General features: G+C 42.8%; 1 protein-coding gene across 3 annotated transcripts in view; it reads left to right on the top strand.

Annotated features, from left to right (window-relative positions):
- The first annotated feature begins 486 nt into the window (after positions 1–486).
- The window catches only part of HMGA2 (high mobility group AT-hook 2), a 131,941-nt gene continuing 118,668 nt past the window's right edge, over positions 487–13,759 (top strand). The window contains exons 1-3 of one of the 3 annotated variants that reach the window (XM_075745950.1): positions 487–1,337; positions 4,053–4,139; positions 11,843–11,893. In XM_075745950.1, the coding sequence (XP_075602065.1) occupies positions 1,227–1,337; positions 4,053–4,139; positions 11,843–11,893 (249 nt within the window). In that variant the 5' untranslated portion in view covers positions 487–1,226. The remainder of the gene's footprint in view (positions 1,338–4,052; positions 4,140–11,842; positions 11,894–13,759) is intronic. The other 2 variants (XM_075745958.1, XM_075745966.1) reach the window with 2 other exon arrangements.

Below are 13,759 nucleotides of genomic sequence, written 5' to 3' on the forward strand. Positions count from 1 at the left end.
CGGCCGGAGCGCGGGTGGCGCCCGGCGGGCCCGTCCCAGGGGCGGCCCCGGCCCCGCCGCCTTTGTTCCGCTCGGCGGCGGGGCGCCCACGTGCAGCGGCGGCGGCAGGACGGGACGGGACGGCACCGCGCCCGCGCAGCCCCGCGCAGCCCGCCGCGGAGTGTCTGTGGGGGTGCCGAGCCGCCCCCCCCCCCCCCCGCCGCGGCGCTGTGCGGGGGCTGCCAGGGGGGCCGGGACCCCGGCCTGGCCCTTTAAACCTGCCGCGGCGGCGGGGCCGGGCCGGTGCGGGACACGTGAGGCGGCCGCGGCGTGCTCTGCCGCCGCTGCCCCGGCTGCCGTACTGCTCATGTTTTATCTGGGCGGCCGCCAGCCCCCGATCGCTGGGCTTTTCGGTTTCTCGCTCTGCCTCTTTTTTTTTTTTTTTTTTTTTTTTTTGTACAGCCCCCTCCTGGTTTTTCCACCCACGGGTAAAGGTGGTTTTTCTTTTCTTTTCCTTTTTTTTTTTTTTTTTTAACCCCTCATCCTAGTTTAGTCCGTGGGCAGGACTCGCATAATAATATTTCCAGTCCCAGCAGCTCGCATCACAGACACGAACCCAGGACCGCCCCCCCCTTTTTTTTCTCTTCCAAATCTCCCAAATCGTTTTATTATTATTATTTTTTAAATGATCGCTCTTTTTGCCCGCTGCTCCCGCTGCTGCCGAAATCCCCGTCTTCCCAGGGTGCATGCTTCTGGCAAGATTGTGCAGTGTTCTCAGTCCATTTTCAGTGTGTCTTATCTTAATTTGTCCTGATCCGATCTAAGCGCGATAGCCACCACTTGCTTTCAATTTGTAGGATTTTTTTTTTCCCCTTCTTGGTTTGCTCCGACTACCCTCGGAGTATTTCCCTCTCTCCTTGCATTTCCAGGGTTGCAATTTACTCTGCCTTTTCTTTTTTCTTTTTTTTTTTTTTTTTTACCTCCCCTCTTTTGAATTGCTTCATGTTACTAACCATTCCTAAATTGTAAGAGAGATTCATTCCCCCTCCTCTTCCACCACCACCAGCACCACTACCACCATCACCTCCTCCTCCTCCTCCTCCCCTTCTCTTCTCCTTTTTGGCAGCACCAGGACGTCCGGTGTGGTGGTGGCAGCGAGCAGCAAAAGCAGCAAGAGCTCGTTTTGATTCCCCCCCTTCCAAGGTGCTTTGGAGAGACTGGTTTAAGGCTGAGCAGCAGAAGTCACGATGAGTGCACAAGGTGAGGGACCCGGTCAGCCTTCCACTGCTGCCCAGGAGCAACCTGCAACCGCAGAGCCTCAGAAGAGAGGACGAGGCAGACCCAGGAAGCAACCACAAGTCAGTATCGTATAGATACGTAGAGCCGCAGATCTATAGTATTATAGGCATGTACATGTACGTATTATGCTGCAAGTGAAGGAGTCCTGGAGACGGGGCGGGGGGCTTTGTTGTGTGCTGCTTCCCGGCGAGGTGGTGCAGAGCCGTAGCGAGGGGCTTCGCCGGGCGCCCCGGCGGGGGGACCCCGGGGCCCGGGAGCGGCGGGGTGCTGCCTGCGTGTGGCTGAGCCGCAGAGCCTCCTCGGGACTTTCACTATTGTGCAGGGAGCGAGCTGGGGCATTTCAATGTAAATGGGGAACATGGAGCAGCGCGGCTCCGACCAACCAGCGCTCGCTGGGTCATTTCGAGCTGATTTTGAAATTGCGAAAGCGAGGAGCAGGGAACGGGGCTCTCCTGTCTCCCTCCTCTCGCAGCCCTTGCAATGTCTCAATCTGTGTGTGTGTGTGTGTGCGTGTGTGTGCGTGTGTCGGGTCCCACCGGGGGCTGCTGCCGCCTCCGATCTTGACCAGCCCAGCCCCTGACTGCCCCTAGATCCTGGGGTTGGGGGAGAGGAGGGTGTCTAGAAAGTCGCATAGGTTTTTTTCGCTTTTTTTTTTTTTTTTTTTTTCCCCTGGCGTCCCCCCCTTCCCCACCTCCTCCCTCACCCCCGTCATCGTATGCAGAGAGGTGCCCCCGTTGCCGATGGAGGTGGGGGAGGTAGCCGGAGGGGGCTTGCCCTGCCTTTGCAACACCTTTTGCCTTTGCTCCGGCGCTTTTCCAGGCAGGTCGAGGCGAGGGGGGGACCGTTCCCGGCTCCGGGAGCGGAGCCCGGCTCCCTCCCACCCGCACCCACAGCGTCCTCCCGGGCCCCGAAAGGGACGGGCTCCTCTTTTTCACTTGCAAGACCTGAATCCGCGCTAAGGTTGCTAGATGCATTATTTCCATCCCCCTTGCCTCCCTTCCCCTCCTCTCCCGAAGTGCCATTGTCGCATCGCCTGGAAATGCCGAGCTGCGCTCAGCCCCCGCCGCCGGGCCAGGCGGCCCGGGAGCCCCCCGCGTTTTGCAGCCCCTCCGCGGGCGCCGCCGAGGGGGGATTTTGCCCGCGGATGCAGCCAGTTAAACCCGCAGCTTGGCGGGGGCAGCGCGGGAGTCGCTCGCAGCCCGTTCCATGCCTTCCTCGGAAGTCAGGACTGGGAAGTTAGGGCTGCCCTATGGAGCTCATTTTAAAGCGAGCGGCCGCGGACTTTAAAAATGTTTGCTCCATTCATTTAGCATCACCCCACTGCCACGAGAGCCTGCGAGGGGATCCGAAAACGCGGAGGGAGCTGAACAGCAGAGCCCCAAGCCGGAGAGGAAACCCGGCTGCTTTGCTCCCCGCGATGTGCTCCTGCAGATTGCCCAGAAAGTACTTTTTGGAGAACCGTAACAGCGGAGCCCCCGGCTTTCCCGCTCTGCCCTCAGTGACACCGATTTCTCCGGAGCGGCTCCGGGCTCTGGCCCCCATCCCGCTCTACCCCCCGCGCCTCCGGGCTGCCCTCGCCCAGCCCCAGCAGCCGGCATCAGCCCTGCGAGCTTGCGCCGGGGCTTCCTTTTTTTTTTTTTTTTATTTTTTCCCTCCTCCTTCTTTTTTTTTTTTTTTTTTTTTTTTTCCCCTTCCTTTGCCTTCCCTCCCTTTCCCTCCCTCCTACAGCGTTTGAATGTATGGAAGAGAAAGAAAAGTGCGTCTCCTTAAACGTGTTCAGCCCAGATGTGCAGTGCCTGCGAGGCTCGCCACTGAGAGCAGTTAGGGAGGGAGTCCCCTCTCCAGCCTCCCCTTAACCTACCCGGGAATTAAAAAGCTGAAGGGTTTTAAGCTGGTTTAAGTTAACAAACTGCATTTAATTAGTTTTACCACATCCTGTAATCGGAATGAAATGTATAATATTTAAGACTAGAAGAGTTTTATAGTATTTATGATTCACTGAATAAATATTTGCAATCTGAACTCTTAGTAATTCATACCCATTTTTAAAGACTGGTTATTTACTGTCAGGCAGACGAGCTAGTTAAGAAAATTGCTAAAATAATCCGTGTTCCTGTCGAGTCATCTTAGAGTTGGGCTTTTGTTTTGGTTATTTGCTTTCGTCGAGGTTTTTTGGCTTGCTAGTGCTCTATTTGGAGAAAATTTTACATTTGCATTTTAATACAAATCAATTATGTTTAGCATAGGTGTGAATATAATGCCGACTGCAGAACAACAGAAAAAAATCCCCCCAGATATTTGTGCCCATGAGAGAGAAAATAGTCAAAGCTTACTTTACAGTTTTCAAGTAGTTAACTTTTTTCCCCCCTAAAAGTTTGTGCTAGAAACTGCATGATAGTTGTACCTTGCTATAATGAAATGCAATTGAAATTAAATGGGTAGCTATTATTTTTTGAATAATCATTCTTACATGACAGAAATCATAGCCATCTTCTTTTAAAAATGTGTTTTCTGCTGTAACTTACGTGCTAGAATATGAAAATTTTTCAAAGTTTTTTATGCAATTACAAGGGAAGTTAAACTCTCATTGTGCAAAATACATTTTTTTCTTAACCTCGAGTTGTTTAATTTTTCTGTTGTACTTTAAATATTGTGTTATTTATTTATACTGTTAATTCATATGTTTTAAGTAACTTCTCAGTTAGAGTTTATCCTTCAGATGATCTGGGTTAGTTGTAGCCTCTTGCCACAACAGCCTGTTTTCCTCTGTTTAGGAACCAACTGGTGAACCATCTCCTAAAAGACCAAGAGGAAGACCCAAAGGAAGCAAAAACAAGAGTCCCTCTAAAGCAGCTCAGAAGGTGAGATTATAAAGAGAGTCGGTTCCTAATGCTGTTTTTTCATCACCTGGTAACGAAAAATCCAGTCATTTAGACTGTGAACTAAGGGCTTGGAAGCTTTTTGGTAATGGAAACTGCATAAAGCATGTATTTTGCATTTTTAAGATTAGAATTAACATGCTGCATGAAGACCCTAGGTACAGAATCTATAAGGGTAGCTTGCTTTTTGAATAGTATACAGATTAGTGAAATAACATAATGTATTTAATGTATTTACTGAGATCTCCTGTGTCTAGTAAGGAAATCAATATTAAGGATATTATTTTCTCAATTAAGATTTTTGAAAGAGGAAGATTAATTTCTTGCCCACTTACAGTCGTTAGTACTACAGACCAAATCTGTATATTAAAGTTAAGTGTTTTGTCAAACATAGGTTAATTAGAAGTAAATCCAATTATGTGTTGATGGAAATAAGTGCATATATTGAAATTTACAGCTCTAAAATGTGATGGTAAAGTAAACTGTGAGTTACAGTAAAAGCCTACTCTATCTTGTTTAGTAATCAGTTTCAAAGAGACTTTTACTTGAAGTGCTATTAGTCTTCTGAACCACTACTTCTGCTTGGTGGTGGGAGCAAACTTTTATTCTGGTGGTTCTGAATGCATTTAGCTATAGGAGAAGCTCCCTGAAGTCATTGCATTTAGTGCATGGACTTTGCATCACAAATACAACATGAAAATGGGACTTGATTTTATTTGAGTTGGGGAAAGCTCAGCATTAGAAAACCGTGCTATCAAGGCAAATAATACCTTTCTGTATGAATTATTTTCGTGAAGGCAAATAGTTGTGTATAGGCTTGAAAATAAATACGGGAGTTTTGTTTGTGTTGATGGTTACACAGCAGTTAGCACTGATTTACAGGTACTAAATTGGAAACAAAAGCTTACAAAATCTGGTAGGGAACTGGAGTGCTTAAGTGTATCAGTATCTTTTAAGTAGCTCTGTAACAAAATGTGTGTGGAAGATTTTTGTGGCCTCATCTAATTAATGGTTCATTTTTTAATATGCCTATGGTACTGACCATATTAACTTTCATCGTTTTCACTGTTATAAATTACTATAGCAACTACTGATAAATATTAAATTATTAAGGGGTAACTATGGTTTCACGTCTCTTTTGTTATAAGTGTTTTCAATATTTATTTGAGGGATGTCTTCCAACTCTCTTTAAATTTAAAATTGTTTTTTACTTTCCGAGCTGGAAAAAAAGCGTTATGTTCTGTCAATAAGTTCATGAATTAGTAAAAAATGCTTTACAGGTTAAGTATTTAAAATATATCAAAGCCACTCTGCGACTTAGTGAGCTTAAAATGTTGATTTTTTTCTTTATATGGTAAAAATGTTCCTCAGATTCACTTTAAAATAGTTTAAATTTCAGTCTTCAAAAGGGAGAGAGCAGTTTTTTATTAGTCTAGCAAGTCCAAATGTGAGCTTTAGTATTTTAAATATTACTCTTAGGAGTGTTGGCTTTCCTAGGAGAAATATTTGTAATAAGATTAAATTTTAAGTAATTCATAGAAATGTGTTTTAAAAAGATATTTCTAAAAGAAATATTAACATTATTTCATTTATATGAGTGATTTGAAAATCAATATAAAAGGAAAATAACTTTAAAACTTTCATATATATGTAGGTATATCAAGTCAAGAGCTTTCCAGATGATTCTGGTGCATATAGTTGGAGTTTTTTTTAATTTAATTTATGAACTGAGCAATTTCATTGTAACATTTTGATTTTCAGAATGCATCAAGTTACTGCTCTAATTAAAGCAAACCCTTTTGGGTGTTGATAATGTAAAAAATTGACCAAAGACCACAAGTCTTTTTTTATCATTAAAAAAAAAAAATAAAAATCTTTGATGGGTACGTAATTACAAGTCTTATTTGTTTCTCGGCTTATAGATAAAATATATAAATGTTTCATGTTTTAGAGGATTTATCAAACACTTATAAAGCCTTACTAGAAGAAAGTCACTGAGATCACATTTCAAATAAATATTTTAGCTCTTTTTCCAAATTGATAATTAACCCTCTCTAAAATGGTTCAGCTTCTCACCAGGCATCTCAAAGTATCTTTTTATGTAATATTAATTCCGATAGTTTTTCTAACAGTAATATGAATGGAAAGGTTTTGGCACTGTAAGAAAGCTTCATTTGGTGGTGAGGGTATCACCTCTTAAAAGAGCGAGCTATATGTTTGATTTTGTGGTAAACATATTTGCACATACATATGCATACATATATTTATTTAAGGCTTTCTACAGCCTGTCTCAGCTCTCAGAAAGAGAGCTGGCTAACTTAGCTTAAGCCCCTCTACATGTGAACTTGGGTACTATACACGCAACTGGAAATTGCTGGAATTTCTAAAGAATAGTGTGTGGCCTGTGTTTTTCAAAGGGAGCTCATTGAAATGTATTAGAGTGTTCACAACATGTAAGATAAACGTCGGCCAGGAGAACCCACCGAGCAGCCATGAGAAGGCACTCATGATTAATTGATTGGGTGTTCTCTTGCAAACCATTACACATCACAATTAAAAATGTATTGCACAAACTGGCAGGGAGTTAAAAATACTCCAGTACTGGGACTTTGTTTTGTTACACTTCAAAAAGGAAATACCCTTAAATCAGTTGAGGGGCAATTTACCCTGAAATCATGGTTGTGTTGTGTATTTAAAATTTCTTGGTTCAGGGGATTTTTTATTATTATTATTATTATTTTTTTTTTTTAGCTTTCAGAGCTTGTGTTTGGTCTTAGTAAACTGGCCTTGGGGCATCTGAAAACAAACTGTGCTTGTTAGGAAATTAGCAATGTGAAACTTGACAATGCATACAGAGTGTTGCAAGACCAATTGGACAGCTAATAATGTGGCAATTACTCTAATTTTAGGTAATATGTGTTTTTTAAAAAGCCTTGCATATCACACATGCCTAACTTCTTGTGAACTGGACACGAAAGGTAAACTGCATTTTGTAGAAAAGCAAACCATTTCTCAGTTGTTTAATTTTCACAAACAGAAGGAACACAACATGTTAGCAGATGAGAAGGGATAGACGCAAAAAGACTCTAACCACCTTGCGCCTGAGTCCCCACAATCAGGCTGTTATTGAAGTCTGAGTCTTTAAACGAGCCGTTCTGTTATTCATTTAAAATATTTGTAAAAAATTAGCAAAAAGCAAAGATTTTCTTTTTTTGGTTGTTCCTAGGGAATGACTAGTTTTGCGGGAAGATCCTAGTAGGGATGTTCCTTTTTGGTTTCCTGGGTGTTCTGTGGTTGAGTTTTATTTGTTAGGCTGAGCTGTGTTCCCAGCCCATTGCATTTCCCTTAAGCATTCAAGGGCTTTTCTTTGTTTAGCTCCTGTAGTTGGGCTTGACAAAAATACTGTATAGGCATAAATACTCCCCTGTTTGGAAGGAGGAAACACAATTGTGAAGTTAAAAAAAGAAGGAGTAGTGGCTACTATGTGTTTGTCTCGAAAGAAAATGTCAAGGGATATCCCAGGAATATCCAAAAGTAAACGCTCTTTAGAAAAATTCACCTTCAGTTAGAATATGTGGAGTTTTGTTGTAGTTATCGATGTAGCAAAATTCACTAAAAATACCTCCAGATCTTGAAATACCATCCTCTGAAAACCAGAACTTGTGGTACTGTGTGTGAATACGCTTACTACGATCTCTGGCCATGTCATGGCCAGAGTTTGGTATGTAGAAAGGCATGTCCCTGAGTTAAGCAGTCCAAAGGTAAAAAAAAAAAAAAAAAAAAAGCACATGTGACCAGGACTCTGCCCTAAATTGGTTCATGAAAATCTATTTGGTTTCTCCATGCTTCATTCATTCTCACCAACACCAGTCATTACAGGCTTAAAAGGAAAACAAGATCAGATTTATCAAGTGATCATAATTGGTTATTGTACCTAAAAAATAAAAGCCCGCAAAATCAGGTGTTTTGAGCAAGATGGGAGAAGCAGGAGAAGACTGACTCCCATTTAGAATTAAAATGGGAAAAACAGGACGTGGCAAGTGATTTTTTTTTTTTAATCTAGCCAATGCCTAAGTTTCTTTTTTTTTTTAAACAAAATAATGTTTTTTTAGGAGAGGGACACTGCCCTGGGCAAGGTCTTTTGACACGGTTTGACAACAGTGATCTTCCTCCCCCCGAGAACTCTGTTATTTCACCTGACCGTACAGCTCAGACACATTTCTTCTGAGGTCTCCAGCAGATCATTCTGCAAAGTGGATAGAGTTCTTCAAATTTGGATTCTGTTGCATTTGAGTTCTTCCTTGACAATAGATATATGCCCAAAGAGCACTTTATAGCCGTTCAATTATTTATACTTGTCTTGTTAATTGCCTTCAGTGGTACAGCCCCAGTTTCTGTCTGGGCACAGCACATTTATGCAACGAGGAGGCAGAGATGATGGGCAGTCAAGTCCTATAGTTGCTGGCAGCAGCTGGTTGGAAGTGGAGTTTGATGTCGTTGTGGTACAGGGCTGAGGTGAATTGCAAATCTGCGTGGCGACTGGTAGCTCTCTTCCGGATGGCAATGACTGGAATGGCCATCTTTCTCACCTGGACACACACACACACACACACACAAAAAAGAAATTCCTGTATAGATCATGCACTTAAAAGCGAGTAAATCTACTTCTGTTCTTGAAATATGACATAGCAAAAATGAGTATTCATCTTATGGTCATGAGAAATTTCATAATTTTTCATGAAATATCATAAACTTGTGTTTGATAACATTCCCATCCCTCCTTTAAGTTTGGTGATTTCCCGTCTTAGCTATGTAGAATGAGATCATGCCTCATAGTGTAGCAGCAAAGGTTAAGAAAATCCTGACCAAACGCATCTTAATTTCAAAAAGCGCTTCAGAGGATGAAGGCAGCAGCCTCATTCGGACTAAGTAGGTACCAGCTGCTGTGTGTCGGGTGGCTGGGAACACCTACATCTTGTTGCCCAGGTCAGAATCCGCGTTACCTGCGGGTGGCTTGGGGCTCTCCCTGGATTTGGTGCTAGCTTCTTAAAGCAAAGAGCCAACAGAGTGGCATGTTTCTGATTATGCAAATACCTGTTTCAGAGGAAGAACAATGCTTTGGCACTTACGTGTTCCTTTTCCTATTAATTACTTGAAAATTATATGGAGAAACGTTGAATTATTTGTCTGATACACAATAAAACATTTCTTCAAGTGCTTAAATTAAAAGACAGTCTTGTGCTGTTGGAGAAACATGGGCTAAGTTTGCAAAATGCAACCTGGAAAAAAATCCAGAGGCAAAGAGGTGGAATATTTTCCTAAACTTCACGTCTCTATTATCACCACTGGACTGCCACTACTCCTTTTTGGTTGTTCCAAAAGTGTTTTGTCTTTCTCTTCCCTTGGAACGGAGATAAAAACGTCCACTTTGGAGGTTCTTGTCGTTGAGTTTCTGCAGTTTAGTCTGTGGAAACCTTCCTATTTACTTACAGAATCGCTCTGTACCAAAACATCGTCTCTGGCATGCCCCGCTGTTTGCTCAGCTCACCTCTGGGAAAGATTTGGTTTTGATAAGAACTATGGAAATGTTTTTCTTCTAACATGAGGTGGAAATCATATACAGCAGGAATACAGTGCCTTTCAATCTGAAGGGTCCCCAAGCGCTTGACAAACTGATACCCAAACTAGCCAGCAGGAACACTAGCCGCTTCTGACATGGACCTTCCTCGGGGTAAAGCGCCGCATTGTTCATGGCAAGCGGCCATGCTGTGTGACAGTTTATGGCAGGAAGCAAAGATTAGTTATTCAAAGAAATCTCTCATGTTCTCTTTCCCATCAAACTAGATTATACGCTGTACTTAAACTTACTGTTTGTGTCAGGTTTGTAGGGACTTTAATTGTGAGACTAAAGTAGTTTTCGTTTCCAAAAAGTTAATTTTTATTTTTTTTTTCATAGAGTTTTGGAAAAGGGCCTTTCCTTCAGATGCGGTAAAATACAGAAGAAAATAAATGGCGTTTGTGCTGTCATAACATGTCAGGTGTTGATTTGTTAAGAACAATTTTAACCAATATTTTCTTTTAAGATTTATGCCCAGTGTTTCGTGAAGTAAACATAAATGCAGGGGGCTACAGCTTGTCAAAACTAAACCACATCTTGTTTTGCATCCTTCAGGTTATAAAGTATAAATGAATGAACACTTTAAAAGGGAACAAAACTCTGAAATAGACAGCTACAGTATATGGTAAATGCACTTTAACAAGTATTCTCATAAGAGGGTTTCACCTTACATGTAACACTGGTATAAACGATTAAGGAGCAAGTTTACTCTTTTAACAAGTCTGAGTGATAATTTTGCCCTTTAGGAGTGTGAATTTTATTTTTCACAGCTTTCTTCTTGGTGAAGTATTTATTTCAAAGTCATTGCATTTAACTCACAGGGCAGGGTTTTTTTGGTAGAGATTCCTCCGCTACTTCCTCAGCTCAAGTTCTCTTTTAGAGGGGTCCGCTTTACACAGCATTAGGTTACAGTGTATGTTACAGAGGTTGTCCAGAAGGTGATTTATTTAATGACACAGTTGATTTCTAAGGGCAAATCAAATACAAATACAGATAACTGGAAAAAAAAGCAATTCATGGAAATGTGGAAGCACATTTACAGAATGTGTACTAAAAGCCTTCATTCTCAGGGACTTTGGCAAGTCAAGCCCTCACTAAAGCTGGTGGCAAAATCCTCATCACCCTCAGTGGGACAGGATTATTTACCTGATGGGGTGTATGGATAGGCAGAGCCTATCTAGAGAAAATAACCTGCAATTTTCATTTTAAAGTCTGTAAGTATTTTAGTGTAATGCATAAGTAGTAGTATTCACAGTGAATTAATGGAAGAGTCTGTAAGAGAGCCCATGCTTCCTTTACATTGAGCTTCAGGACCAGCTGCTGGGCTTATACAAATATAACTGTCATTTCTAGGGCACCTTCCATACTGTTTCCTTAAACCTGAAAAGGGAAGGTGTGTTTTGGACTAGTGGAAGGTTTACTTACATCTTAAAGGTGAGCTTTTACCTGGAAAACTTCATGTGAAGAGAGAAGTTATTTCCCAATATGAACACACACACGTTCATGGTGATAGTCTGTCCAAATGCATTTCATGCATGAACATCACAAAGGATAAAAGCAGGAACTGTGGCTGCTATAAATTGCTTTGTTCAGGCTTGAAACAGGCTACATTTTTAATTTAGTATCTTCAGGTCATTTCTGACAGCCTGTGAAAGACTAGATTTGATGTTCTTGGGGGTTCTCATGTTCCCAAACTGCCCTGGGCCCCCATCCACAGCCTGCATGCCCCGTGGCTGGCCGGGGCCGGGGCACCCCAGGCTTTACTGCGGGCACTGAGCAGCTGGGTGTGTGTGGGCACACTCCTCTGCACCCCTGGACCCAGCGTGGATCGGGGCTGGGGGCACCCTTGGGTGCAGGTGAGGCATCCACTGACCACGCTGTCTAGGAGGTGGCAGAAGAACCAACATAATCACGTTCCACCAGAAAACCCATGGGGGGGGGGGGGGGGGCTTGGTGCCACCCAAGAGATATAACTATGGGTAATGTTACAGGAAAGGAGTTCCTAGTTACTGAGGCTGTTAAAGAATGCTGAGGTATAAAATATGTTGTGTTTCTTTTCCCTTTACAGAAAGCAGAAGCCACTGGTGAAAAGCGACCCAGAGGCCGGCCCAGAAAATGGGTAGGTATTTCACTTCCAATCATTTGATTTATTTGCTGTGTTATAAAGCATGTTATAAAGTCCATTCTTCTAGAGAATAGTTATTTCTGCTTTATTTGTAAAAAAAGAGCATCCATCTTCTCTGTTTGTTCTGGTGGATTGGCTAGAAGTTTACGATAGCAGAGAAGTTAACCACAGCTTCCTACCTTTAGACTCTGGTAGTTTGCTCAAGACACTTTACTATTAGATGTTTGCTGGGAGTGAATATTTATGTGTCTCTTATCAGCACGAAAAGAGGCACAACTCTTTCTTCAAAAGAGAGTAACAATGAGAAAACTTGTTCAGTAATTGAGTAACAAAGGTTAAAGGGGCACTATCAGACATCAGAAGGTGATTAAGAGGGGTGATAACATTCAGGTGTGGTGTGCACAAGATAAAGTTTAAAAACCTAAATGTCTTTGTCCTACATTGCCTGGAAACACAGCATATTTTCCTTAAATCCAGTGAGAAAGAAGAAAAATGAACAGCAGGATACTTGCACTCAGAATTAAGTTTTTCCATTCTGGGCCATTCCATGCCCCATATAATTGTAGTGACTGGTTATATGTTTCATTAAAAGTTTCCTCTTCCCCGGCCGTTTAGCCTGTAGACGTGGCTGTCAGACACATGTGCTTTGATTCTTCGGCCATGGAAAGATTTTGGTCTCAGATACTTGAAATTCTGTGTTCTCACTGGTGTTTACAGCTAATGAGAGTCTGCCTTGTGCACCTCTCCTCTGCATGTCTTTCACTTACGCGTACGCTTTCAAAAGGAAAGCGATGGGTATGTCGCTTGGAAATCATAATCGGGTATTAGGAGATACAAAGCTATGGCCATGTGCTCCATCACACGTTAACATTTTTGATTTCCGTTCTCTAGTTCCTTCTCCCTTTATCCGGTCAACATTTTTCTTTAAACTTCTTTTTCGAATCCATCCCTCCGCATCTCAGCTTTGCTCCCGTATTTTACTCTGCCTTCTCTTTCCCCTCTGCAGTCCCGTCATTTTTTGCCTCCTTCTGCTCAGTTCTTTTGCATAGATGTTAACACAGCTGTAAAAGTATATGCTTGCGAAAGCTCAGACAGCTAAGGTTCTCCAGAGTATCAGCAGCTATAACACAGGAGAGATGGCTTTACCAGTCACTTTAACAACTAGTTCTATAGCGTTGTATGGTGATAAAGTACCCCAGGATATTTCTGTGGAGAAGATAGACTATTACACACTAGGTGTATTGCTTTTTAAGCCTCTGCTTTTTAAGTCAGGCAGATTTTGGGTACATGAAGCAGCTCATTGGCATTAGGAAACAAGGTGGCATGCTCAGACCTCCCCGTGCTGGTGATCTTCGCAAAGGCAGCTTGCAGAAGGCAGACGCCAAGTGCAGTAAAATATGGATCGGTTACTGTCTGCTTCCTCCCGTCCGGCTCCGAGCTTGCACATGTGGATGCTGAGTGTTGCTTGCTTGATCCTCACCTTGGGTGCAATCCCAAGGGAAGCAGCAGAAATAGCTGGTTTATGAGAGTAATTTATAACAGGCAGGCCATCCCCACTGAATTGGGAATGTGGGATAGTGGAACAGGGATGGTTGAAGAGCTGGACGAAAAGGGAAAATGCATCAGTCTGAAATGTTTAAAGATTTTTCTCTCCCAAGCACTCATAGTCAGAAATTAAGATGAGTTTTCCGTGAAAAGGGCTAAATATAACGCTTGTGGCACCTTTTAGGTTAGAATGTTTCCCCTTTATTTTTGTATCTTTCTGGGGAAGAATAGGAAGTACAAGCGGAGCATTAACTTTAGTATGGGCTGTTTGTCAGGTGAAGAATCCGATTTGCAGAAGGGGGTATTCTTGGTTAT

Source organism: Balearica regulorum, chromosome 1 (genome assembly GCF_011004875.1).
Source record: "Balearica regulorum gibbericeps isolate bBalReg1 chromosome 1, bBalReg1.pri, whole genome shotgun sequence".
NCBI lineage: Eukaryota > Metazoa > Chordata > Aves > Gruiformes > Gruidae > Balearica > Balearica regulorum.